The sequence below is a fragment of the Nematostella vectensis genome, chromosome 11 (assembly GCF_932526225.1).
Source record: "Nematostella vectensis chromosome 11, jaNemVect1.1, whole genome shotgun sequence".
In the NCBI taxonomy this organism is placed as follows: Eukaryota; Metazoa; Cnidaria; class Anthozoa; order Actiniaria; family Edwardsiidae; genus Nematostella; species Nematostella vectensis.
In genome coordinates, this window is record NC_064044.1 from 13,039,426 (window position 1) to 13,055,753 (window position 16,328).

The 16,328-nt window shown below is 41.2% G+C and overlaps 1 protein-coding gene and 1 long non-coding RNA gene across 2 annotated transcripts; both read left to right on the forward strand.

Annotated features, from left to right (window-relative positions):
- The first annotated feature begins 3,057 nt into the window (after positions 1 to 3,057).
- Positions 3,058 to 9,364, forward strand: LOC125573577. The gene is made up of 3 exons (XM_048734124.1): positions 3,058 to 3,183; positions 6,638 to 6,846; positions 7,754 to 9,364. Exons 1-3 carry the CDS (start codon positions 3,063 to 3,065, stop codon positions 8,387 to 8,389), a joined length of 966 nt encoding a protein of 321 aa, XP_048590081.1. The 5' UTR covers positions 3,058 to 3,062; the 3' UTR covers positions 8,390 to 9,364.
- On the forward strand, positions 3,593 to 5,354 carry LOC125573578. The gene is made up of 2 exons (XR_007314114.1): positions 3,593 to 3,772; positions 4,461 to 5,354. It is a non-coding gene; the product is annotated as an uncharacterized LOC125573578 (long non-coding RNA).
- Positions 9,365 to 16,328: the final 6,964 nt, after the last annotated feature.

Below are 16,328 nucleotides of genomic sequence, written 5' to 3' on the forward strand. Positions count from 1 at the left end.
CAATACAGAAACATTAAGAAAATATTTTGGGACACAGCCACGCCTCTACTGGTCATTTCCTTATAATTTTTGAAAATATTGGGGGGGCACAATACAGAAACACTAAGAAAATATTGGGGGCACAGCCACGCCCCTACTGGTCATTTCCTTATAATTTTTTAAAATATTGAGCGGGCACATGCCCCGGTGCCCCGCCCTCTGTTACGGCCCTGAAGGGAGCACAATCCGCCTGTGCTTTGCGGTCCCAAGGCAACTCTTATCTCGCATAGTACAGTTGCTCGTATTTTGGAGGCCTTGAGCGACTTAGTTATGGATGGGTTAAAATTGGCCGTGCATTCTACTATGAAATAAAATCTTAAAAATGTCAATAATATTCGTACTTGGTTTTTGTGACTTGTGTAGTCTAGATGAAATTCTAAGCTATTTGGGCAAGTAGTTTGCGAGCTACGCTGTCGAGTCTCCCCTAATACAAAAAACGAAAAAGACAGTGCCGTAGCAAACTTTGAAATATTGGAGGTTCACAATACAGAAACATTAAGAAAATATTTTGGGACACAGCCACGCCCCTACTGGTCATTTCCTTATAATTTTTTAAAATATTGGGTGGGCACAATACAGAAACACTAAGAAAATATTGGGGGGCACAGCCACGCCCCTACTGGTCATTTCCTTATAATTTTTTAAAATATTGGGGGGCACAATACAGAAACACTAAGAAAATATTGGGGGGCACAGCCACGCCCCTACTGGTCATTTCCTTATAATTTTTGAAAATATTGAGCGGGCACATGCCCCCGGTGCCCCACCCTCTGTTACGGCCCTGAAGGGAGCACACTCCGCCTGGCTTGCCATAATCGTACAAATTGAGCTAATTAGCTTCTAGCTCTCTCGGAATTCAATATTAGCAAAGTTGATCGGGCAAAATTTTAGTATAATCCTTCTAGATGCTATCAAGACCAATCTTACTTTTATAATTAAATTCCTAAAGAACAAATTTATTACCCAAATCGCCGCACGACTATGCTTGTGGTTGTCAGGAAGGACACGGCCATTGGAGATCGCGACAAACTAATCCCTTACCCTCCCCGCTAAAGTTTCGGATACTAGCTTTCCAACCTTAATTAATAAATGTGGACTTTAAAAGAACATTAGCATACACACATTGGCACCAGTCGGGCCAAGACGGGACGCTAGCACAGTGTATTACCCGTGCAGTTCGGCAACCATGGACAGCTGTTTCGTCCTTATTAGGACTCGTCAGCATGGCATAGCCGGTTTGCCTCAGTTAAACTTCATCGGCAAAAAAACTGCAGGGCGACTTCGACTCGAACGAAGTGCTTTAAACCACAGCTTAGATCCATTTTGCCGATGAAGTTTAACTTCAACCCAAAAAATTCATAAATGCAAAATAAACACAACAAGATGAAGATACTCAGGCATCAGTCTAAGGGATAAATGGTCTTGCAGATATGCATCCAACCAAGGTGTTGGCATCTACTCTTAAGCCAAATAATAGCACAGGTTCTTTGACAAATCTCAAATCGAACAAGGAGAGAAAAGCAGAATCACCCCTCTCAATAAAACGCTCAAAATACCACACAAAGGAGAGAGATCAGCAAACACAGCTCAAAAATAGATACCTTTATTCTGATCCTCCAGGTACATTTCCTTGGCCTCAAAACAATGTCCATTCCTTGAAGGATTGTACAACCACGAAAATATCTTTACGTATTGCAAAGCATTCTGGAAGATCCAGGGGAAAATTCACGAGGGGAGGGCCAGTCAACACTCCTCTCCCCAAAGTCAGATGGTTTTTTTAAGTCTTTTCACCCCGAAGCCAAACAAATCAATTCCAGGTCATACAGACCCAGAATAGCAGTGTAAACAATTTTGGAATCAATTTGGTTTCAGAAAACTCAGCATTTAGGAGAGCTGTGGTGATTCATTAGAAAATTATTTTCTCATCCGGGCAAAGCCAAACAAGAAAAAATCATCATCGAGTCCACCTTTGCTTGCAAATATCCATAAGCAAAGCACTCAATTATGCCCCAAAAGACTTCATGGTGTCCTGAGACACTCTCCTAATATGCTCATAGCTGTATTTTTGATGAAAAATACAAGCAACCATCAACTTGTGCTGGCTTCAGCACAACGACGAGGGATTAAATGTGGGGACCGCAAAGCACTGTTGGAAAGCTTGGATACCGCTGACTAGGTGCAGCTGTGTTTGACTTTGACGGGCTGTATAAAACTCAGAATAGGGGGGGAGGTATCTGTTTTCAGTCTGTTTTTTTGTAAATTCAGCTCAAAAAAAGCCAGCAGTCAATGGGTTAAGCTGGCGTTTGAACAATCCAATCACCTCTTCTGATGTGAAGCCGGACAAAGTAACGCAAAACACCTTAAACAAACAGATCGATAAAAAGTGCAGAACTTCTTCCTTCTTGTCTTGGAAATAAAAAAAAATGGACGAGCAAAACCGCCGAGAGTTTTTGCCAATCTGGTGAATCCATGAAAAACTTCATGGGGCATATCCCTCCTCAACTTGACAAAGAAAGGGTGGCGAATCGTATTCCGTCAACCAAGCCGACGATGCATCATTTTTAGCAAAAGACGAGATTACTTTTTTTTCTTACCAGAGAAAGGAGGTATTGTCCTCCTCACGTTATCCAATAACAAGATTTAAAAGTTAAAATTGGAGACTTTGAGATTTAATATGTGAATTGGAACTCAATATTTAGGTAGTTTCGCTTCGACAAATATTCAGGAACTTTCACTTTGCCTTCGAATATCCGTGTCCCATACTTTAAAAGGTAAATCCTTTACTTTTGGTCTTACAAATTTAGCTAAAACGGTGTTTCACCTGGCATAAGTGTTTATAGCAACGAGACTAGAGTCTTCATATCCTGCTGACAAATATTTTGTGTTTCCCTTGGCATAGATGTGTAAAACACAATATTTCAACCTTGTGTTGATATTTTTCTGGCTAAAGCTTCGTTTTCTTTACTTGAAATACCATGTGTTTATATTAAAGTATATCATGTGTTTATTTCTAGTTCAAGAATATGGCTCGAGGAAGTACCAGCACTTTCGCGTTCGCGCTTTTTACTTTTCTCTTCTTCGGATCTCATGCCGCACATCGGCACAATGAGAATCAAAGAGGAGGAAGATTTTCCAAACTCAGTGGTAAGTAACTCTGTACTGCTTCCCTAAGAGCCCATTTTGGTAATTATAACCCTCCAAACAATTTTTTCTATTTGAACAATATTAAAGGCGCTATATTAGCGGAGCCAGCGCGGCCGCAGGCCGCGCCCGAAGCTCCATAGGTATAGAGAAAATGGTATATAATTATGCGACTCAGTTTTTTTGGTCATTGCGCGGGTACCCTGTGGTGTCGCCCGCCTGCCCGTGGAGCCAGCACAAATTGCAATAACTTAGCAAAACGCGACCTCAGTGAAATAATTATATAAGAATATATTTTAGCACTATCCGAGAATGCTATATACTTAATAAAACCCCGAAAGTTTCATCAAAACTTACAATTATTTAGTTTTTAGTGTTTTTGTATTTACACTCACGGGAACCCTGCGTCTAATTTTTCTCTTCTAGTTTTGCTTTTCTAACTCGCGGCCGACACCGTGAATTGATAAAGTTTTTGCATTATTTTCGTCGTGGCCAAAGCCAAGAAAGAAATTCGACACATCTTAACACTTTTTTAATAAAAAGACGTACAAACGATGGATGGAAGGACAAAGGATGGGTTTGGAAAAAGAAGGTAAGTAAGACGTCAATTTTATAAACTTCGTCGGAGCTATGAAAAACTCTTATGTTGATATATTTCTAGCACTCAAACAGTTAAAGCCATGATGGGATGTCTGTAAATAAAGAACGATTTCTTATCTGGAGATTCTTCATCACATTTAAGTTCTGTCAGCTCTTTTATGAAGGATATCAAGCGAGGAACGGTTTTAGTTTATATTTTGTGAGTTCGAAGAACATTTAAAATTAAAAATGAATTCTGGTTTAAATTTTAGAAATAAAAAAAAGGTTCATAAGGGGTAATAGGTTCTAAAAAGATCTGCTTTACCTACACAGTTCCCTTTATGCATATGAAATTTGTACACAAAAAGATATATCTTGAATACTCCAGCTCAACATTTTCATACAACATCTCAAAACTCCCATCTCTTCAATTTTCATAGAAAACTAAAGACAGCTTTTTGTTGGGAGCATTTAGTTCGATACCTATAGTTTTTCTCTACAGCTTTTCCTAAGAACCTCTGGCTCATTAGCCCCTAAAAAACAGACTTCATATATTAATTTTCTGTTCAAGTTTCTATTTTAAAGGTTGCTTGGAATTATTTTTAATTTTAGGTTTATCAATTAGGTTTTGTTCAGCATAACATTTATATCTTTAGTATTCTTCCGTAGCGTTTTGTCACTGTTCTCCAATTTTTTTTCAGGCAAATCCCAACTCAAGCAAGCTGCCAGCTTGATGCTAGCACAGGATGTATTCATTAATAGAGCTAAGTAACAGAAAGATAGATAATAGTTACAAATAAAAACTTGTTATAAAAAAATGAACCAGGCTAATAAAATAAACTAAAAGTAGTCAGAAACTTTGAAAACAAGTTAGAGTGGTTTATTTAATTCACCTTTTAACAAAGTGGCTGGTACAAAACACTGACCAACATTGGCCCTTATTGCAAATGGACTAAATGGGTTTTCTAGTAAAAAAAATATAGTTTCAATTTGAACTAATTAACTGCACAGGGTTTTGTGAGCAATCTACTTTTCAAATAGCTGATATGAATACAGCTCAATACTTAGGAATCTGAATTGATATTTGCAAAAATCAACAGCAATGTACAATTTGACCTTTCATGCAATTATTTCAAAGATAGTTTGAAAAAACAAACTGCATCAAGCCCTATTTTATGTTTTAGCACAAAAATACCAGGTGTACATACCCTTGAAACCATGATGCTTCAATATGGGGGTCTAGTGGGTCCATGGACCTCCTCATTGAGGGTCAGCGTTTTGTATGATCCACTCAAGACAAAGTGTCAATTCAAAGAGTATTAGCCAAAAAAAACAGTAAAGAAGGTTGATAAAACTGTTTCACCATTATTTGTAATTTCTACCAAATTACTTTTATTACCCTTCAACTGGGAGAAAATTATAAAAATCAAGAAAATCTAGTAGTAGTGCAATGTGAAAGGAAGAAGTGGAATTTGGACAGTGTAGGCAAGTATGGAGCACATTTACTGGCAAAAACGATATGCTAATGTATAGAAACGCGTTGTGTGCTGATATGGTTTTAAATGTTAAAGAGATTAAAAAAGCACCCATTTTACTGTAAAAAACTAAAATTCATTTTCAATTTTTCAATGTTCTCTATTGGATGATACCTCCATATACACCCAACAAGTTTTTCCGTGTTAAACAACAATAAAAATATACATACACACATATTACATTCTACACCTGTGCATCAAGCACTTTTCTATGAACGGATTCACTCACACCTTACATATATACATACATACATAGGTATTATAATATGGCTTAAATTGATTGCATGCCGGCTCCGCTTTTAGGCAGTGCCTAAATCTATATATTAGTACTTATCGAAGTGTTATGCTCCCGCCGTCCCCTTAGTAACGACGTATCATGAGCGGGACATCTAGCCGCTAAATTCAATACAAATTTTCAAATGTTTGTGAAAGAACTATTTTTATTGCAGAATTTATTTTTAACGCGAAATAACGCCATCTATCAGCTTTTAGTGTATTGTATTCATTCTTCTGGTTCACGAACACGACTATTTGGGCTTTTTGTATTTAACTGTAAAATTTGGATACAGTACAGTTGACTTGAGGAATGTAGAATATAGAGCGATTTATGTCTGGCCGTGTGAGCGTATCGTACGTCGCCCAAGGGGAGGAGGGTGGGGGCGAACGACGTAAATGGACGGTAGTTTTAACCAATGAAGTTGGTTAAAACTACCTCGAAATTGTGAAATCTGGAGTTTATATAAGGCAAGGAGTGTGAGGGCAGCGTACCAAGGATTGGCTGATGGGGGGGGGGGTTGCGCAGTCAATTGTATCATATGGAAATAGCATAGTATTTGAAGATTTCTTAAAAAGAAATGTACCACTTTGTGGCCGCTAAGGGGGAGGGGGTGCGCGCGCACTTTGCGCACCCCCCTGTTTATGTGCCTGAAGGAATTACGTAACACATCACCACGAAGGAATGCTGGGAGTGACAAAGTTTATAAATCTCGCGCCGCGCAATTTCGAAGGAAATTTCAGTAATGAAAATAGCTTGCCCTTTCCCAGCAAATAAACAATACTTTGAGCTTACTAGGTCGACAATTTACTGGGTTATTTGAAGAAATTGAAAACTGTCCGGAAATTAATCCATCTATGACCTTTCCCGACTGTATATAGCCACTGCGTTTAATATTTTATTACATTTTGCGTTGAAATGTTATTGCATTTCGAGTTAAATATTTATTACATTTTGCGTTGAAAGTTATTACATTTTGGGCGTAACAACATCTCCAGTTGTGTCATCAAAAATGGGCGTGTTTATCACGACGATACAGTAACTACGTATTTCTAAAATTATTTCTCAGGAAAGGCATTGGAAGGGTTCGTCATCGCCACGCACCACGTGACATCCCCTGTTTGGTGTGGCGCGCAGTGCCTGGAGAACACACAGTGCGCCTCATACAACGTGAAGAATGGTGTCACGTGTGAGCTGAACAACGAAACCATGGCAACACAGACCGCGTCTCTCAAGACAGACCCAAAAGCAGACCACTACTACAACGAAGACATGGAGGTACAGTTGAATTGTCACGCTAGATAGTACCTTAGGTACAGTTGACTTGTCACGCTAGATAGTACCATGAGGTACAGTTGACTTGTCACGCTAGATAGTACCTGAGGTACAGTTGACTTGTCACGCTAGATAGTACCTGAGGTATAGTTGACTTGTCACGCTAGATAGTACCTGAGGTACAGTTGACTTGTCACGCTAGATAGTACCTGAGGTACAGTTGACTTGTCACGCTAGATAGTACCTTAGGTACAGTTGACTTGTCACGCTAGATAGTACCTGAGGTACAGTTGACTTGTCACGATAGATAGTACCTGAGGTACAGTTGACTTGTCACGCTAGATTGTACCTGAGGTACAGTTGACTTGTCACGTTAGATAGTACCTGAGGTATAGTTGACTTGTCACGCTAGATAGTACCTGAGGTACAGTTGACTTGTCACGCTAGATAGTACCTGAGGTACAGTTGACTTGTCACGCTAGATAGTACCTGAGGTACAGTTGACTTGTCACGCTAGATTTTTGAGCGGGGTGGTTCATTTCTCCATTTCAGCGGACCAAATTTCCGGTACACCCCTCTCCTCGCCTTATTACATTAGGTAATAAATCCTGTATTTATAATGTTATTAATAAGGTGCCTTTTAACATATAGCGATAATAATAAAGATAATTAATATAAAAAGATTTTTATAGTCATTTTAAAGACATTTTGATGTGCACGGTATATCTCCAGCCAAACGCTATATATTTTTACTTGTTCTGAACGGACCTTCAAGCCGGGTGGAGGGGTTCGTCCGAACCCCCCCTGGCTACCGGCCTGTTACTTCTTTATCACTCCCTTTACCGCCGTTATATCCATGCCTCAAGGAATACAAGGGGAGCTTGCATAGTAACCGTCATTCTTCTTGCAGTACAAGTCGTGTTTGAACCACATGAAGGGAGGGGCTACCGAATCAGGCATCTACACTATCACCTTCAGCGATGGAGCGCGGGGCAAAGTGTGGTGCGACCTGACATCTGAGCCTGATTCTGCCTGGACAATGATACTCTCATTTGCAATGAAGAACAGACAGATCCGAGCGTTCTGTAACGACCCCTTTAAACTCAACTCCCCAAGGCAAAGCGAAAACCCAAACTGGCAAGACTACCGCATTGAGCTCTCAAAGATGCAGCATCTTGTCGCCCAGTCCACTCACTGGCGCGCCACCACAGGGTTCCCAGTCTACGGCGTCGATTACCGTGATTACGCGAGGGGGCTGTTGTCAAAGCTCGACGTTTTCACTGATACTTCCTCTTGCCACGACATTGAGTATGTGAATGTGCGCGGCTACTCCGCCACTGACTCGGCCGCTTCCTTTTGGCATAGGGGCAGTTATCCCATACATATAGATACCTCGAAAACGAGTTGCGGACTTTATGCTCCTAATTCTGTGTCTAGTGAGAACACTTTTGGTGTTTATTGCCACGAATCTTGGAATTCCAAATTTCGTGGATGTGAGAGCGATGAGAGCACGACCCAGTGGTGGTTCGGAGGGTATATGGACTGATATTCACTCTCAGATACACACCCAGTGGTGATTCTGAGGGTATTAAAACTGATATTCACTCTCAGATACACACCCAGTGGTTATTCTGAGGGTATTAAAACTGATATTCACTCTCAGATACACACCCAGTGGTTGTTCGGACGATATTTAAACTGATATTCACTCTCAGTTACCTCACACCCAGTGGTGGTTCAGAGGATATATGAACTGGTATTCACACTCAGTGATGGCTTGGAGGATACATGAAGTGACATTCACTCTCAGAAACCTACAACCACTGGTGGTTCGGAGCGTGTATAAACTGTGGGTGACGTTTGGCAAGGTATTAAAGAGCATCGGAGTGCAGTATTCCTGGACAGTGGTCCTTGGTTACCAAATGAGCATGAACTCGTCAGCAGTTGTAAAAAGAGATGTAATTCTACATAGACAAGTATATCCGCACTACATTCGCTTTTCCAGTACCTGGCACCGCGAGGTCAATTTAGCCGGCTCTGTCTTAAAGAACGTCGATCAGCCTCTCCTTAATTGTTGTTTCCATTTAAAAATACAACGATCTCATTAAAGTGTGATAGTGATTGATATGATTTCAGTTGCTTAGGGCCGTAGCTGGGGGCACGCCCCCCCCCAAATGTTTCCAAAAATTATAAGGAAATGACCAGAAGGGGCGTGGCTGTTCCCCCGATATTTTCTTCATGTTTCTGTATCGTCCCCCTCCCAATCCCAATATTTGTAGGCCTGCTTCTGCTCTGATGCTTTGTACGTATGGTACTTCATTCATATTCTGTAAACACCTCGCGAAATGGGTCTCTGATTCAATAACCAAAATATTTTCCTCATTAGTCGCCGACCGTGTGACTGCTCTTGAAACATGTAGATACAGAAACATTATGCAGTTTGTACGACATTTTTATGATTTGTAATTTTTTTTCGTTTATTAATTCATAATATGTGCAACATTAAAAATTATTGAGTGTATTTCACGTATAGAATACTTAGGACTAAATGTCTAAAATAACAATACAAACGCATGTCTATATTGAAACAATGACAATACACCAATACACGCCCTATACCTGTAACCTGACCCCCTTTCCGTCACAACGCCCCTTCCAAATGCATGCAAATGAAAATGAAGCAATCGACTTGGGTCATTTGTAAGAAAGAATACACGAAATAAAAAAAGGGCCGTACACTGCCGGGCAACAGCTGATCCAAATGGGAAAGAAAGGGAATTCGACTCCAAAACTCCGGCACTTTGACAGCATTTTCTATAGCTTTGTCTGTAAAGTCCACTTCGTACACCATTTTAGATTAGCTGTGGCACGCTAATCTGTGGCATAGGTCGGCACGGTCTATTGCACCTGCAAACAGATCCAAACATTTTAGGTAGCTTCTACAGGGATGCCAGCAAAAACCGCACCCTTGACAACCCGAGTTTGTTTCCTGTTTTTTTTTTTTCATTTTCTTTTTAAGCTTGTTTTCAAAAGCCAATAGGTGAGGCAGCGTGGGGCTGTGGTTGTTCGCCACAGGAATCCCGAAACTAGAAAAAATAGGAATTTCCTAATTAACCCACTGAAGAGCCGGTTAGCAGATTAAAAAGCGAAAAACAGCAGAAATGTATGAAATATTTGCCTCCGACTAATAACACGCAAGATTAAAACTGTTGAATGCATGACTTCTACTTCTACTTTATTACTTTTCAACACTTTCGTATCAAGAAAAGATGACAAAATATATATAAATCTAAATATATAAATCTAAATATAAATTAATAATAAATAGGTAATCCATAAATTCAGTCGACTTACTATATACAATAAAAATTAAAATCAATTATAAAATAAGATAATACTTAAACAATAAAAATAGCATGATAATAAAAATTAGGCGATGAACTTGTTTACGTTATTACAAAAAGATGAATAACTATTTTCTTCTCTAAGTTCAATTGATAAATTGTTCCAATCTTTGATTGTTCTGGGAAAGAAACTATATAAATAATAATCGTGACGTGCCTTAGGCTGTATAAATGTATTACTTGAATAACTTCGAGTATGACGCATTGAACGTTGATAATAATTAGGTATCGGCAATGCAATGCCATTATTTACTGATGCATTTTCAGAAAAAAATCACATATCATAATCCTTTTAATCGTGGCCTTACACTTTCCTTACACACTTTCCCCACTCAACCATGCCGCATTTGCTGCCTTTTTTCTTTTTCCCTATTTCCCATCCCCTACTAGCGTCCTTCTGCAAGCAACAACATTCTTTACCCTTACTGTGTTATCTCCCGGTATTGTGGTGAGGGGCCATTCATTACACAAAACAATCACACGTACCCTTCTATAGATAATACTCCCAATGAGTTTTGTCCTGTTTTTTAACCTTACATCTTTTATCACGCAATCATCCATGATCCACATATCTCTCAAAATACATCCTCTGACAAATTATCACTCATAATATGTATATCTTTCATCATACCGCATTTCTCCCTTACGCAGCCACTCAGGTGTATTAAGGACTGACTTGAGACTTGGTGGGGCTTATACGCGAACAAAATCTGTTTTTGTTAATATCTCCCAAACAGAAACAGCTATGATCACCAAACTTGGCAGCTACAACATTGATGTCAGTCCGAAGACTATTTGATTGTATGTTGCCATGGCAACCAATTTAAGGAGGTTTAAGACTCAATTTACTATTTTTGCATTCAAAAAATGGGGAATACACAACGATAATAGAGAAAGCCTTAAATGATATAATTATGATCGCCATGAAATTCCCCACATCATCCTGTCTTTTAATCGTGTCCAGCGTCACGTGACCGTGAGAACCGTTGCCATGGAAAGATAGTTTTGTTTGTATTTCAGCTAATGCTGTAGGTGGACAGCCTTAAAAGACACCACGAAAAGAAGACTACTATAGGGATTGAAAATATGCATTTAAATTTGAAATCCACTATGTTTCTGTATTCCCCATTTTCCATTGAATGTAGAAAGCGAAAAATTACGCTCGAGCCACCTTAAATCGGTTGCCATAGTAACAAAGTTTGTCAAAATGTTGAGATCCATAGGAATAAAGTGCTTGCCAATTTTGGTTTCATTAGTACCTTGTGTCCCCGAGATGTTGATGAAAATGTGTTTTTCAACGTATAAGCCTGTAAGTCAGGCCCTAGCCATAATCCTACAATACACCGTCTCATACAAATACACACCCCATACACCAGTACACTGTTACACTTTCTACACACTAACCAGCTAACCCCCCATTACTTATTTTCCTTTTTCAATCTCTTTCCCTTGCCGCCTAAACTTCCAATTACTTATCATCATCACCACACATATTCCTGTCATCGCCTTCCTAACCCTATCCAAGGGCCCCCCGAATGGTCTTTGGCGAGCACTTGCGAGCTTGCGAGCACCCCGTTTTTTATGCGAGACCGAGCATTTTTAGACCCCGTCCCCACGTATCCGTTTTCGTTTGAAAACGCAACCTTTATGTTACGGATACGGGTATTCGTCCACACGTAAACGCGAAAACGATGACCGAAAACGGAACAATTTGAAAACGATCTCCAGAATGGAACAATTTGAAAACGATACCCTTTCGGTGCCGTGGGGACGGACGAAAACAGAACCTTTCGAAAACGATGGCGTGATAACTCAGGTCCAGTCCACTTGGCGCGCGAGTACGCATGCGCTGTAGAGCTTGTTATCGTTTTCGTATCGTTTTTGCGTTTTCGTGGGGACGGTTCGTATCAAAATATAAACGCTTCGTGTGGACGCGGATTTTTTTGAAAACGGAACAAAAAGGTTGCGTTTTCAAACAAAAACGGATACGTGGGTACAGGGTCTAAGGCGGAAAAAATTGCGCGAGCATGCGAGCGTTAGCTGAAAACCGCGAGCACATGGAAATTTCGGGGGACCATTGGGGGACCCTTACATTAACTTCTCCATGAAAACTAACAGGCACTTCACCATACTCACACAGCCACCCAATAACCCACTAAACATTATACCCCCCAATAACTACCATTTACCCTCATACATTACACCCCCGCACATGCACATGCACATCCCTGCCTCGCTACCTCAATGCACCGCCCTACATCCCTGCCCCGCTACCTCCATGCCACGCCCTACATCCCTGCCCCACTACTTCATGCACACGCCCTACATCCCTGCCCCGCTACCTCCATGCACACGCCCAACATCCCTGCCCCACTACCTCCATGCACACGCCCAACACCCCTGACCCACCACCTCCATGCACACGCCCTACATTCCTGCCCCACTACCTCCATGCACACTCCCTACATCCCTGCCCCGCTACCTCCATGCACACGCCCAACATCCCTGCCCCACTACCTCCATGCACACGCCCAACATCCCTGACCCACCATCCCATGCACACGCCCTACATCCCTGCCCCACTACCTCCATGCACACGCCCTACATCCCTGACCCACCACCTCCATGCAAACGCCCTACATCCCTGCCCCACTACCTCCATGCACACGCCCTACATCCCTGCCCCGCTACCTCCATGCACACGCCCAACATCCCTGCCCCACTACCTCCATGCACACGCCCAACACCCCTGACCCACCACCTCCATGCACACGCCCTACATCCCTGCCCCACTACCTCCATGCACACTCCCTACATCCCTGCCCCGCTACCCCCATGCACACGCCCAACATCCCTGCCCCACTACCTCCATGCACACGCCCAACATCCCTGACCCACCATCCCATGCACACGCCCTACATCCCTGCCCCGCTACCTCCATGCACCGCCCTACATCCCTGCCCCGCTACCTCCATACACACGCCCTACATCCCTGCCCCGCTACCTCCATGCACACGCCCAACATCCCTGCCCCACTACCTCCATGCACCGCCCTACATCCCTGCCCCGCTACCTCCATGCACACGCCCAACATCCCTGCCCCACCACCTCCATGCACACGCCCTACATCCCTGCCCCACCACCTCCATGCACACGCCCTACATCCCTGCCCCACTACCTCCATGCACACGCCCTACATCAGTGCCCCGCTACCTCCCGCCCAACATCGTCCCCCCCCATTTTTTGCCCTTGCGCCTCGGTACGAATACCATTCTCGCCATAAAAGCAGGGTATATATTTGAATCTTTTTTTTTCAAAAACAGGTTATAAATTTTCGAATTTATCAATTCGATACAAAATAGAATGAATTATTTATGAGATAAAGGGTACGTAATGTAGTACTTGTGTTTGTTTGATTCCATTTTTATTAAGTTGTAATTCATAGATCCGACATGTCAATCACGCGCGCACGAATAGCCAATCAGGAAAGAGATGGTGCAATAACAGCCATGTGGTCCCACAAATGTCCCACAAAAAGTCGGCAATCGGCGCCGAAAAAGATTGGTTCGAGATATTTTTCTGTGAATCTGGACAAGAAAATAAGCAATTACCTAGGTTACTTCAATTACATATAAGAATGAGACCGTCGTTTGTATTTTTGCTGTAAATCTGGACGTTTGCCGATAAAACTTGTAGTTAGAAGTCAGACGTAAACGGCGAATTCGGCTTTCTCTTCTACTTTCCGTCGCACTTAAATCACTGCAAGTTGATAAAAATAGCTTTGAAAACACATCACCACATAGTTACTACCAAGCACCGTTTTATCTTATCATTTCCAAGTTTTCGCATTTTGAGCTGGATTCGTGCCGTTTCCATTCAACAACTAAACTCGTAGTTATCGTTTTCTATGCTTCTCTACAAGATTTTCACCAAGCTATGACGTCAAGACAAGTTTGCATCATGTTAGGTGACCGTGTAGTATTTCCCAAGTCGCAGGAAAACCCCTATAAACGTCTGTATTTTAGATAAATCCGAGCAGGACTCACTGACCTCATCCGACAGGTTGTACGATTTGTGGGACATTTGGGTTGCACTTTGAAGGCTTCTATTTGCTGCTTTCTGATTGAATATTCGTGCGCGCATCGGATCTATTATTATTATTTTTTTTTTGCTTTTCTCGCATTACTGAGTAATACTCTTTTATTGAGTTGTAGCATTAATCGTTGGGAGGCCTGTGGTACTAGTAATTACTGATCATCCGCTGACATAAGAAAAGTGGGTGCACTTCCCTCTACGCCCGTGGGAAATTGTTTCCCCGATTTCTGACAGACGTCATCCTGACCGTCATACACCGTGCGCCTCTTTAACCTCCCCAAAATGCACCGCGCGGCTGGGTTCGGGAGAGCCCTGTACAGGATCCGAAATGATCCCAGGACCCGAAACGATCCCAGGACCCGCAAGGATCCCCAAAAGTACCCCAACTGATCCTCGGACCCGAAACAATACCGAGGAGTCCCCGAAATCAACCCCAAGGAATTGCGGTAATGGACAAAGGGGAAGTAGAAGAAATACTAGCAATTCTTGAAGCATAATTAAGGGTTTACAGCGACTCGATTTCTAAACAACGTGACTTAAAAATATTAGATTCCAAAACAATACTTTTATTTCTTACATTGCCCGGCGTTAAACCCATAAACAGAGTCCAAAACAAATACACAACTTTAAATTGCTACTGAAAGGAATATAGCATAAACATAGCACAGCTTTGCTCAGACCAACCAAACTTTTGACCTACCATCACACTCTTAACATTTTGCGGTTCCGACACATGACTCTTACGGACTATAATTCTCATTTCTGGTAAACATCAACCCTAAAAATTAATATTCATTTGACAACCAAACATGGATTTATCCACGAAATCCTTGTTCACACGAGCGAATATTTAACGACAACATTTTAGGCAGCCGGTTTGGCCGAGAATATGGAATGAAAAAACACACAGTAATACACTCGAACAACCCTTCTACTACCGATGCAAAATATTAAGAGGATGTGGCTTTTGTTGAAAGCAATATTAAGTGAGTTTTGAATTTCCTCATGTAGTAGTGCGTACACCCCGGCATGATCTCATGAAATGATAGGCATCTCATTCACCGAAAACAAACATGCCAAAAAAATAACTTTAAAACACTTCGCTTCCTATGAAAAGCAGCATGTCCTATCTGTAAAGACTTTCTTTTATGGCTTGTTATGTAAAAATGATTTATCCACGCGGGTTCTTCAAATTACTATCACAGGAATTGTTAGTTGACCCCAATTTCTGACTCAACCACTGTATTTCCTCCGCAGTCGTATATTAAAATCTTAATACTATAGTTTTAGTTGATGTAGATTTCCTTTTAATAACACAAACAAAGCTAAATGTTTCATATGTTTTTATAACTGAAAGCCAATCCTTACACATTCCTTTAGTTGTCCATTACTGTAATTCCTTGGGGATCGTTTCGGGTCCCGGGATCAGTTGGGAAACTTTTGGGGATCATTTCGGGTCCTTGGATCATTTCGGGTCCTGTACAGCCCCACGACCTGACCACCCAATACCACCATTCCATTTGCAAGGGCGCGCGCAAGTAACAAACAAACAAAGCTGTATGATTTTAAAACAACATGGAAACTCGATAATATAATTATATATAGCTCATTTGTTTTTACGAATACAAACACATGAAAAATCATTGTATAATGTTGTGTTTTTCTAATGAACTGCACATAATACCCTTTTTAAATAGTTCAATATATACTGTATGTGTCGGGCGAAAAGGCTTCGATAGGAATCCTTTTATCTCTGAAAAAATGATGCTCGAAAAATCATTGGAATATACTCAGAAGAGACGGAAACAAGTATCTCACATTATACCTTCTGACTACCTTGCAGACAAAACTATATCCTTGAAGAACTACTTCTTTGAGAGAATATCCTTTTGGCAAAAGTACTCAAAGTTAAATATTAGCTTATTTTTCGTCAAGTTTATGATTTACTTCACCATCGCATTGACCCCTATCAAATATCGGCTATCA

Bases quoted from the DNA above. Each gene is read 5' to 3' on its own strand.
- LOC125573577 (XM_048734124.1), top strand. From the start codon at position 3,063: ATGGCTCGAGGAAGTACCAGCACTTTCGCGTTCGCGCTTTTTACTTTT. The intron at 3,184-6,637 runs GTAAGTAACTCT...ATTATTTCTCAG, and splicing joins AAGATTTTCCAAACTCAGTG to GAAAGGCATTGGAAGGGTTC. The intron at 6,847-7,753 runs GTACAGTTGAAT...TTCTTCTTGCAG, and splicing joins ACTACAACGAAGACATGGAG to TACAAGTCGTGTTTGAACCA.